The sequence below is a fragment of the Micrasema longulum genome, unplaced genomic scaffold (assembly GCF_059751315.1).
Source record: "Micrasema longulum isolate JH-2025_06_02 unplaced genomic scaffold, ASM5975131v1 h1tg001048l, whole genome shotgun sequence".
Taxonomy (NCBI): domain Eukaryota; kingdom Metazoa; phylum Arthropoda; class Insecta; order Trichoptera; family Brachycentridae; genus Micrasema; species Micrasema longulum.
In genome coordinates, this window is record NW_028278236.1 from 1833372 (window position 1) to 1846856 (window position 13485).

The following is a 13485-nucleotide window of genomic DNA, read 5'->3' on the forward strand; positions in this document are numbered from 1 at the left end:
TAAAATTGTAAAAAACGGTGCCGGAAAATGGATGCACAAGCACCTAAAACGTAAGACTGATCACCTTATATTTCATGTAACAATCCAGAGAAGCTGCAATTAGAAGACATATATTATGCCCAAAGATGATTTATTAATTTACATAAAACTGACTTAAAATGATGTCTAGAAGTTATGATTTTAAAATAACACAGGGAAAAATAATAATGGAAAATGTTTATTATTCCATTTATATATATTTTTCCTAAATGTAAAGGAAAGTCAGTTAGAAATACCTCAGTATAACTTCACGTGATTTGCTAGCCTTGGGAAAGAATGATAGCTTTTGAAAGTATTAAATAAAAAAACTTTCAAAATTAAACTTATTTCCTTTCAGGCAAATTCATTTATGAATTGAAATGGAGCCTCTTGAATAACATTTATTTTCATTTTTTATTTATTATTTTTGGTTTTCAAATATAAGGCCCTTGAAGTTTGAAATACTAATTTAGTTTAAATTAATTAATATGCAAACCATGACGTTTTTGTATGGCAAACGACAGTTTTTTTTCACAATAATTTAATACCCAACATTTTGATCAAATTAAATTATATGCACATTTTTATTTTGTAAAAAGTTTGGAATGTCAATGCAATTAAATGATAATATATTTTTTTTTCAAGAACTTCATTTTTTTATCGTCAAAACACAAATCAAAATGGTCCCATAAAGTTTTAATAAAATTATTTGTAAATTACCTAAATACTTTGAGTACCTCATTACTTATAATACCTCGAGGGTACTAAATTATTGAAATATGCGATCTTTATGGTTTTGAAATGACTATATAAACATTAAAGCCATTTCTACCACAACAGAAAAAATACTTTTTCATAAATAATTGTATAAAACTTTTTTTTTTTTTGACAATTTAATCGATTTTATTCAAATTTCTTTAATAAAACATGGTGTGTTCATTAACTGAAATCCAAAACACTTAGAAATTGCATACCTTCTTACAGCAAAGCACAAGCTAATATTTGCAAAATGAGAACCATTAGGTTCATTTCAAGACAGTTTTTGAATTAGGTCACTGTGACTAATTGAGATTATCTGTATCCGTAGCTTACATTTTCTGGTACACTTGAATTATTACATAAAACAAAACTTTCTCAAAACAAAATTTTTTACAGTAAATCACAAACTTATAATTATTGCAAAATGAGAAACGTTAATTTTATTTCAAGACAGCTATTAAACAAAATCACTCTGACTAATTGAGATTATTGTATCCGTAACTGACATTTTCTGGTACATTTGAATTATTACATAAAATAAATCGCAGTTTTTTTACCTTTGACAAACATGGTTGGAAATGAAAAGATCAAATGAAAATAAGGTTGCTGGAAAAAATTTAACTTTCTTGAAATAAATAACACACTTTTATTCTTAACTAACTGCATTGAAAAGTAAATCAACGGTAAAGTAACAAACAGTTATTCTCCGTTATAAATACAAATACTTGCTTAAATTTATTAGGAAAGTGAAGGATAAATATTTTCAAACACTTTTTACTATATAACGTTACGAATTATTTATCGGCTTGCAGAGTAAACATTATCTTATATTTTCTAATCTGCTGAAAAGCTTTAAAAAAGTTATAATCGTTTACGTACTACCAGCAGAAATACTGAAAACGATACACATTACTTGCACCAAACTAAATGTATTGTTACGAATCATAATATCCAAGCTTCACAACAGAGCTTTTCAGAGATTTTTTCACAGTTCAAGAAACAAACCTATAGTTCTTTTACTACTACCTATGATTAATATTTTGCTACGCTCTACATTTTCAGCCAGAAAATTAACAAAAAAAAACATGTTTTAAATATTAACAAGACCGTTATGAAAACCCTCGTTTTCATAACGGTCTCGTTTATATTGTAACACAAAGAAAACAAGTCTTTCTTACGCATGTAGATGCTCATGGGATCACCTACATGGTATGGAATGCTAGCTGGGCAAGAATCAACTATATAAAATCATCTCTTCCAACCATAACCCATAAATACAAAATTGGTTTAGGACAATTGAAAAATTATCTTCTAGTGAACTATGAAAAATACGTATGGACGAAATTCCGCAAAAGAAGGACTATTAAATAAATTAATTTTCATCCAATCTCAGTAAGAAGAAATTGTAATAGAGAACATAAAATAAATACAATAAAAATTTGGTCCGGCTGGAAGGTAATATAATATAAGGAAAAAAAAAATAGCTGACATCTGCCCTTGCGCTCACCATCTAGCTCTATCAAAAGCAAATAAGACCCCACTATATGGAAAGTTGCCTAGGATTAGGCAGATAACTAAAAAGAACGACTAAAGTTACTTTCTAACTTAAAACATAAAAATAATTAAAAAATATGTAAATATCAATTATAAGTTAAATGCATGGCAATCAGATTAATAATAAAAAGATGTTTTTTTTGTAAACACGGTTTATGATCTTGCATAATATTTTCTAAGGCATAATCTAAAAAATCTATAATAACACTTCCTTAATACTATATATATAGAAGGCAATGTTTGTGTGTGTGTCCTCGATGGTATGAATAACTACTGGGCCGATTAACTGGTGGTTTAACTTAAGCTGGCGCGTTCAGAAAACTCACACTAACGCATTTAAAATCTAAAGATGTTGATTTTTAAAAATGTTGTATCAAATTTTAACCAAATGTGCTATCTTATTTTGAAATTCGGTGTTGGATTAGAGGGTTGCATACATGAAAAAAAAAATACAATGGGTCAAGAAAATGTAATGTCAATTTACTAAATACTTTGTTTCATTATTTTACATTTTTTAAATAATTTTATTTAAATGTTGCATTTTAAATTTGAACAAATGTAATTTTTCTTATAGTCAATTACTCTAGAACTACAATGCAAAGTTGTATAGATTGTTTTAAGTATATAAAAGACAAGATTTTTTGTTAATCAATAAGTGTGTTTACATATTTTTTCCGATACAATTTGTACAGTGCATTTTAATTACACTTTATTTTTTTTATTATTATGATGCACACAAAATATGAAATTAAAAACACACTGATTTTAAAATAAATTCTTGTAAATATATGACATTTTCTTAAGTTATTGTTTTTTTTCGCTTTAATCCAAAAGAGATTTTTAAAAACATTTAATAGAACAATATAAAACATCGATATTTTTAAAATCAGTATTCTGTATATTAAAAATGTTTTTGTGTAAGTTTTGCGGAAGCGCCATCACAACATAATCGGCACATTCATAGTTTGATTAAATGAAAATACCTATATATTTATAAATCAGTGTTTTTAATCCATAACTCAATACTCATACATATTATTATATTTTTACTATTAAGAATCACAGCAGAATTCAGACGAACGCAGAAGCATCCTGCGTATATTGTATTACCATATCTGTAGCAACTAATGAAGCAATAGTTGTCTATGTCACACTCATAAGCGCGTCTGAGCACGAAAGAGACAGAGATTCTTTTCATAATAAGTATGCCGTGCGATGTCATACCATGGGCTTATTCACTGATACAACAAAATGCGTATATGTAAGTATAGCGCACGCGCCAGCTTATAAAAACCCACCAGTATGTGCGGTTTTCAGCGAAATGTAGATTTTTGCTCGATCTTCTTAATAATGTCAATTTATTAAGTAAAAAAAGTAAGGATCTTAAATATTTTATTTTCATCGTTCACCAGAGCTGCATTTGCCGAGAATGCATATTTTATAAAAAAAGGTGGGATTTTAATTTTTTGTAACAAAAAATAAATAAATAAGAAATTCAAGCGAAAACAGAATAATTGTTAACATTTGTGTTTTCTATGTAGTTATCGTTGGTAATAAATTAAAATAAATAAAAATACCGAATGCACACTCCAAGCCATCCACGCCATATATATTAATCAAATTGAGAACATTCAAAAGAAATTTAGATGGAGCCTAGAGTTAGTCCCTTTTTTGGAGAGTTACAGTGATAAAATTTACTAGATGTGTAGAAATAGACATGTATAGAATTTTTAAAAAAACATGTACCTTTTATGATTTTTTTTTTTTTAAAAATCAATTAAAAAATAACAATAAATATTCGATGTATAAATACGGAAAAGCAAAACACGGATAATTGTTTTAAAACCTCTGCTAAACAAAATTTATCCGAATGATATGAAAATTTGATGATCATTTTTACCCTCATAAACAATATTTTACTTAAAAGCATGTTCTATAAATTGTTTAAATTTCAGATAAATACCATTTAACAAAAGAAAAAAAATGACAGATGACGGATCGTGATTTTATTTCAGCGGTTTACTTCTTTGGGCCAAGGTATAAGCATGAAATAAGTAACTACGGTTGCTATCACAGCTTTATACCGAATATAACTTTGTGCGAGGTTAAATATTTTTTTATATCCCATCCTTATTTTACCACTATGCCTGGGCATAATTTTATAATTGGTCTATAAGTAAGGTCCTACATGTCGTTTATCAATATCATTATTATAAATAACGGATATAGTGCCATTTTTATAATGTTTTTCCTCAAGGGCGCCTTACAAAGTGTAGTAAAATAAAAAGTTTTATTTCGTAACTTATATAGCGCATCCGAGATCCTAATAAGCCAAGTTTTTTGGAAGAAATTTACTTAGGCCAGCGGGGTTGATTATAAAAGGCCTGATGGGCCGAATAAACAAGCATGTCATAGCCAGCGAAAGCTGACTGTTATTTTTTTAAATCACAGATTCTTCGCTGATCAATGTTTACTAACCGAATTATTCGCGTAGATATTGAATATATTATATCTGTTAATTTTGTGCCCATTCGAAAGTATTATTCTGAGGGAAGAAGACTTCTTTATCACATTTAGATTGCTTTGAACAACAAAAAAATGTGAAGCCCTAACGGGTGATATTTTAAGGTGCTCAAGACCAACCGAGGCTTGAGGCCGATCAACTGAGGCCTGAGTAGCTGATTAACTGAAGCCCGTAGGGCCGTAAAACCTGGCCCGATGAGCCGATTACATGAGGCCCAAAGAGCCGGATTCCCTAGCATAGAACAGTTGGTGAGAGCTGACTGTTGCCTGCTAGTCTTCCCTTATATTCCCTATAATTTCAACCCATGCATTTCTTTTCACTGGATTTTAGGGAATGCAAAAATAATATTGAGTCACATTTATTACATTTTAAAAACGTTTATAACAAAAACAACACTGTTTATAACAAAAACTTTGCAATTGCACCACTAGGCGTAGTTTGAAATTCACAAAAATGATATTTGTATTTAAAATATAAATTGTTTGAAGTTTTGTTAATCACACATAAGCAAATAGTTACATAATCCTTCATACAATGTTTATCCGAAAGGTTTTTACTCGTTTTTTTTTATGATTCTTATTGTTACGCCTGGTTGTGGCAGTCGAAGAACGAATAAATACGCGATGGGCATGTATGAGCATTTGGGCTTGAGTTAAGTGGCGTCATTTTTGAGGGCTCCGGGCATGTGTATTAATATGTGTATTAATTTGTCAATCCTATGTGGTTTAAAATTTGTATATTCGTAGGGTGTTACATTATTTAAAACATATACATAAGTAAAAAAACTTCTCTAGTATTCAACACTGAAATAGAAACTGTTTTTTCTCTTCCCAGAAAAAAGTATGTTTGGCACTTACGAGTTTTACAAGTTAGTTATAAGATTATGAGTCTCTTCACTTACCGAGTTCAGAGCGCTCTTGTTGGGTCTGAAGTGCTCTATGACCTCCCAGTTGGACTTGCGCGGCGTGCCCTCGGTGGGCGTGCCGCTGGCGATGGAGTTGACGGGCGTGCTGGGAGGCGCGGGCGCGGCGGTGGACGTGCTGGCGCCCGCGTCGCGATGCGGCACGCCGACCGGCGCGTGCCGCAGCGACGCGCTGCGCCGCGCCGCGCGCGTCCCTAACGGCTCGGAGCCGCCGGACGAGCCGAATGTTATCTCCTGGAAAAAAAAATTGTTAACACAAACTTTAAAACAATATGCGTATATTCCATAGCACGGGAAACCCCAGTGAGGTCACATTATTTTTATTATTAATTATAGTTTGTTAGCAAAAAATATGAATAAATAAATAAATATGTCTGGATTAAAAGTAAAGTTTTTTTTTTCAATATAAATATTTTTTGTGTATTTATGTGTTACGTACCTATATAATTTTACTTTGGGAACATTTTAACTATCTAGACAAAACAGTCAGAATTACCTAAAAATAATGAGTCGGAAAAGCTCTGTTTAAAAATAGGCATTTCCCTTTATCTAACACCAAGTAAAGATATCTTTAAATTTAAAAATACAACAATTTAATGTTACTGAACTTTTTAAACTAGAATCATTAAAATTTAAAAACGATGTCCTTTTGGACAATGAACTAAAACTAGAAAAAAAGTCATAAACACGGACACAATACGAGAATATCAGAACAATATTACATACGAGCACAACATTCTAAACGAGAAGGACAATCGCAACTGATAAACCAAGGACTGAAATCATACTATAAACTATAAGACAAAACTAAACAATAGACTCAGACAACATTTTTAAAAGATGTTCAAATATTGTTTTAACAGAGTGTGAATTAAAAATCCAAAAAACATTTTGTCAAATGAATGCACTTATTCGCAAGGGTTTATAAATTATAAAAAAAAAACTCATTTTCAAAATTATACTTGAAGCACTACCTATGCGGTTATTCATTATAATTTAATTTTGACTTAAATAAAACACTTTATTTGCGACCCATTTACTACACATTTAATTACCGACCTGTTTCTTAGCTACAACGTGTTTTTTTATCAATGTAAAATTTACAAGCGAATATTAATAAATTCATTCCTTTCGCCTAAACACAATCCTTTAAATTTTTAGTATAATTTAATAATTAAAATAGTTCCAAGAAAGAACGTTATCACAGACTTGGGATTAGTTTTAGATTCCAAGCTTGTGTTCGATATTCACGTTAATGGAATTATTAATAAGGCATACAAAATGCTAGGTTTTTTAATGCGAATGTCAAATGACTTCAAAAACATTAAAACATTTTTATTGCTATATAATACATATGTGAGAAGGCAATTAGAATATGCTTCAATTGTATGGAATCCCTAATATAAAATATATTTAAACAATATAGAAAGGACACAGAAAAGATTCATTGATTTAATAAAACATAAATTTCACTGTACACCAAATTCATTTCAAACTCTGGAGTATAGAAGAGTGATTGCAAATCAAATATTCCTGTTTAAACTAGTAAACAACGCCGTAGACTGACCTTTACTTACAAGTTCTTTAGAATATCTTGTACCCGATAGAACAAGACTCCATACTTCATTTGATTTGCCAGTATCTAGGACTAACTCAAGGAAAAATGACTTTTTCTTTAGAGCATGTCATTATTATAATACTGTTCTCTCCGGTCACCCAGACATTTTTCATCTCTCCTGTATGAAATATGGAAAATTCTTTATAGACAGTACACCCATTTAGTTTTACGATGTCAGTAATTATGTATGTATTTGTATGTTCATTATTATATTTTTGTTCCTTTTACATTATTTTTATATAACTTTTTTCTTTTCTTATTCTTTAAATTAAAATTGGTCAAGTTTCTTCAAACTTTATTCCTGAAACTGCATTTTTATTTTATTTGCAACTTTTTGGTGCCTAACAATTGTTAATTGCTTTTATTGTAATGTACGTAATCAATATCTTACACCACTGTGGAAATTTTTTATTGACTGTTTTCACAATTTTCGTTCATATGTATTCTTATTTTTTGTAAAAAATATATGTAAAAACTGCTGTTTTTTTCCCAAATAAAAATTAATAAATATACTATTTTATAATTTTAACAGTGTCTCAAGTCATTACATATGAAGGTAATAAATAAAATCTTTAAATCAAGAGTTATTTTCTAGAAGATGAAGGTAGACTATGATTTAACTTTTGTATTCATTTTGAAATAAAAGTTGCACATAGTAATTCAGAAGCCGGTCGGTAATTAAATAAAATAATAAACGTTTTATAATTTGATGTAATTTTTTTACATTAATTTATTAACCAACAATATTATGAGTTTATTCAAGTGTTTGCAGACAAAACGTCGTGTGAATATTCTGTATCATTTTTTCCGCATACCAATTGTAACATGTTCTAGAATGAGTTTTACAACCATGAGAATACAAACATAATATATGTTAAGATCAAAATATATTATTTTGTAAGTGTCGTTGTAGAGCGTGGTTTGAACCTCGGACTACTGTTTCTTGAGACAAATAAAAAAGTGAGCGACAAACATTGCAAAGGCTGGGAAGAAATAAACATCTCAACAATGCCAGAGAAGTTTATTGATAAGAAAATATGGATCTGGTGGCAATAAAGGTGCTCACGCAGATGTTTGTCTGGGTGATCTACTACCACAGTCTGTGTAACGTTCCCCGATCTGCTTATCTTCAATTTTTAGAACTGTTTTTGTAAACGGTTTCTTGCTAATAAATATACATGAATGTGCTAAAAATCTATGGTTTTATTTAGTTTTTACAAGGTTAGTTTTAGTTTCGTTTTTACAATTAAAGTACAATATATTTTAGGAATAAAAAAAACACAACTAAATCATTTTAATCACAGTAAATAACACACCGGTGAATATTATTGTACGAATCATTTGAGGTAAATTTTAATTATTTGGTTTTACTAATGTTTGAAAAGGCGTTGGAATTAATATATTTTACGTCTAAACTATTCAAAATATTATGTATACATCTCGAATTTGATGATTTTTGTTTCATATAGCGATAGGTTATGAAATATTATTAACAACCGTTTACACGTTTTAAATTTTTTATTTTAATAATCTTTTAAACTATTGGGTGTTAACATAAATTGCGTCAGATAAAGAAAATTACCTGTTCTAAAAGACATTATATTGGCTTATGTGTTGCAAATATTATTTTTTTTGCTTACAAGCCAGAAGTAGACGAAAATGAGCATTTTCGACACCTACTTCTGTTCGCGATCAATCGAGGAAAATACAGGAGAACACAAAAGAGAATACATTATTGACTAATAATTGGTTTTAAAATAATTAAAGAGAATTATCGGGGTCCAAATTTAATTGAATAAGAACGCCTTTCTTGAAAACCGCCACGAGTTTTGTTATAAAACTTTTACCTCAAGTATGGGTGTTAACATAAGTCGTGTCTAAATATACATAACAGAAGTTGTATCCAAATATCAACTTCTGTTAAGTAAGTTGTGTCCATTTTTTTTCAAATGACGAGAATGAGAAGACATAAAATTTCAACAAATTAATCAATATTGTATACTCCTTCATTATTATTTTTAACATAAAAGCAAACACAATATATTGGCGAGCAGAAAATTGTCTTACGAATGACAGTTACCATATATAAATTCCTCGTGTTAGTAAATAGTGTACCAAAACCGTGCTCTATGCACCATCGGGCGTGGATAGGAATATAATGATAGTGACAATAGATTTCCGAATTTCTATGAAAAGAAAATACAAATAATTATTTTATTAAGAATAATAAAATCAACACATTTTTTGTTATAACATGGTCAGAGTTTATTAACCTCAATTTTCATAAACTTATTTATTTACACGCCCTACGGGCTTTTACAAATATTAGAAATTACATTCAAGTACAGCAGTGAAACATAATTATGTAAATTTAGTTAAAATTAAAGATAACATAAGAAAAACTAAAATATACAATAATAAGTAAAAAGAATGAAATGTACCAACATAGGTAAATGGGTACATAGAAAAATATTTAATAAATTTACATATGAAAACATACACACATACATACACACCCATATTCATACATACACACACACATATACATACATGCATGTACATATATATATATATACATACACATACACATACATGCACATACATATACAAACACATAAGTTTATACATTATTATAGAGATATATGAGAAAAAAAATAGTAATAGTTGGTTGACTCCTAAAGAAAGAGATGAAAATTGAAACAAATAAGCAATATTTTTATGTAGAGCTTGCGTAAACTAGTTAAACGGGTATTTTTGTGTCATTATTGACTATTTGCCTTAATTGAGGAGGAATATTCTAAATTGGATTTTGTTTAAGGGAAGTGACCATTGCATGAAAATGCTGCAAAATATTGCATTAATTTATTTAATACTTTACCTATAATATTTTACTTTCGGTGCTCATTTAAAAAAAAATGAGCACCAAAAAATGAGAACCGAACACAGCTAATCTAAACACCTAGTATTTTCATCAGGTAGACCAGGTGCAATCTAGGTTGAGGATACAAATTATTCATTAACTGTGTTTGGACTTCCAGGTCAAATCTCAAGTACTGTTGGTTTCCAGCCATTGTTTTTAGTGTTTTTCTCTCGAGTTGTGCCTTTTTACACGAGAGGTTGGAGTGCTATGCTACCACGGGAAGCCAGATTTAAAAAGATATAAAGCGTTGGGGTACATAGCGTTTCAAAACATAATATGTTTCATGAAAAAAATCAATGTTTTTCTGAGACTAAAGGGAAATTTTGCCATTGGCATACACTATAAATTATTAAAATTGGGAATGAAGTGCTTTTTTTCGACCAACCGACCATTGTGAATCAGAACAACAATATTGATGGTTTAATTCCATAAAACGGTTACTAAAAAACGTATTTTTTTTTAGTTATATTATTCAATAAAAAAATCATATTAAAAAAAACTCTCAAAAATTGTTGGTTTTCTCTTGTTAGACATATATTTTTATATGCATATAAATAAACTTAACAATGATAGAATAAATATTTGACAACTTTATCTTTAACCACCTAATCAATAAGTGGTTAAAAACAAAGTTTTAATATTTATTTTACCATAATGAATAACCGCAAAGTTAGTACTTCAAATTTGTATTTTATATTTAAATCGAACAATTTCTCAGCTCCATACTAATTAAAACTTTGTGATAATTTGCAACACAACTTAATCCTGAAATGAGTAACCATTGTCACCCTTTCGGTGCCATGGTTAGCGCGTTTGTCTACCATGCAAGTGGTTGATATTATAACATATTTATGTTAAAGGGCGTTTTCACACTAGAGTATTTCGTAGTCTCTGGACTGGTACCCGAAGCGTAAGACTGATCATCTAACCTTTATGCAACAAAAATTATCAAGATACGCTGCAATTGGTGTATAAATGCAGTGGTCTATGCACCATTAGGTGTGGAAAGGGAATGATGATATATATATAAATATACTTAAATTTAGGTAAAATGAATAAATTTTTCGTTGCAAATCAATTTAGACGTGTCAAAACTTCGGTCAGCCATCTCTTCAAACTAGTCATTTCTAGCCCTACGAAACTGAGTAATCGATATGTATTTTTATAGCTATATAACTGTACAAGTATAATATGTATAAGCTTTTATATATCCAATTTCATAATATCACTCACTATATCTCTCCTTCGTTCGTTCCCATCTAGTCTAATTCGTTGCCTCTCTTCCGTTCTCCACATATCAATGGTTTTGTCTATGTTCTTGTACTTCTACTTTACAACGCCTATTTTATAATATAATGCATATCGTCCTTGTACTAAGCGTATCCATATCTGTGCTTCTGTACTAATACTGTAAATGTAAAAGTGCGTTCATTCATTTGTTTGTGTGTTCTTTACGTCTCAGTGGAGCGACGGTCAACTTGTTTTTTTGCACAGGCATAACCGAAAAGATGGAAAGTAAAAAAAGTTACTTACTTTTCATTCCGAAAATCAAAAAGTACACTAAAAAAGAATGAAATGTTTTAACTCTGATTTATAGAATTATGAATAGTCCAGCAGAAGCGGAGAATCATATTTGAATACATCGGACTGTGTCCAAAAAACCCCACACTTTGCCCCACTTTAGTCGCCCGCATAATGTTGCCAGATCGCGAAAAATATAATCATTACACAAATGTAAGATAAATAGATTTAAAAAAAAAGCAATTTGTTAATATCTCTAAAATTGTATTGTACACGCGGAAACATTGATTGATACAACAGAGTATAATTTAAAGGATAATTAAAAAGAGTTATTTTATTTATGAACTTTGAACTCAAAAAATAAAACAAATTTTAATTTACATAAAACGGATATTTTTATGTCACGTTAAAAATTATTTGATGAGATAAAACAAAAAAACTAGCCCTTATTGCGAATACATAAATAACTCAAAAAAGTCCAAAATAAATTACGTGTGTCCTTATATACGAAAAAACGTTTTCTGAACCAGCTTATAGCATGCAAGCAAACGTTCGGGAATATTAATACTTTTTAGTTTAGGAATCTAATCATAAACATAAACCTAGGTACCTACATATCAATAAAAAATCTTTTTTCTTTTATCCGAACCGTTTTTGCACATTTTTACGACCCAATCAGGCATTTTAATTAATTATAGTTGATTCATTAAAGAATGACTAAATTTGCTTTTGGCATGGGTTGAGTGTAATAATTTAAGAGAGCTCAGGGTAAATCACACTCTGACTTTTCTTCATTAACACGTATTCCCGTATTATGTTCCTGGATTATGGCACCATGACAGTGATTTTTGTATAATTTTAATTTGAGCACGACAAGGATTCTTAGCAAATCACATGAGGAGATAAAGCGAAAAACTAACCCTCATTACGAATATATACATAGCTCAAAAAAGACAAAGAAACGTTTGTTCAACCAGCTAATAGCAGGCAAGTCAACGTTCCAGCAGGACAAAGTCTGCCGAGTCTGCCAGTATGCTATAAAAATTTAGGTTCCGAATGTTTAAGGCCGCAATCTCGGAAAGTAATCAATGGATTGACTCAAAATTTTAACAGAACATTACGTTTTAGCAGATGAGTATTTAAAAATAAAAATAATTTTTTTTTTAAAAATTTTAACAAATTTCACAAAAGGTAAAAGGCTAATTAGGATCTCGGATGTGCTGTATAAGTTACGAAATGAAACTTTTTTATTAATCACTTTGTAAGGCGCCCTTGAGGAAAAACATTTTAAAAATGGCGCTATATCCGTTATTTATAATAATGATATTGATAAACGACATGTAGGACCTTACTTATAGACCAATTATAAAATTATGCCTAGGCATAGTGGTAGAATAAGGATGGGATATAAAAAAATATTTAACCTTGCACAAAGTTATATTCGGTATAAAGCTGTGAGCGACCGTAGTTACTTATTTCATGCTTATACCTTGGCCCAACGTAGTAAAGCGCTGAAATAAAACCACGATCCGTCATCTGTAATTTTGTTTCTATAGTTAAATGGTATTTATCTCAAATTTAAAACAATTTATAGAACATGTTTTTAAGTAAAATATCGTTCATTTGAATAAATTTTGTTTAGCAGAGAG

The 13485-nt window shown here is 29.8% G+C and overlaps 1 protein-coding gene across 1 annotated transcript in view; it reads right to left on the minus strand.

The window, feature by feature from the left end:
* LOC148277354 (adenylate cyclase type 6-like) overlaps positions 1-13485 on the minus strand; it is a 428970-nt gene that overhangs the window by 364285 nt on the left and 51200 nt on the right. Inside the window, exon 2 of the mRNA XM_088233010.1 lies at positions 5757-6011. Coding sequence (XP_088089136.1) covers positions 5757-6011 — 255 coding nt within the window. The remainder of the gene's footprint in view (positions 1-5756; positions 6012-13485) is intronic.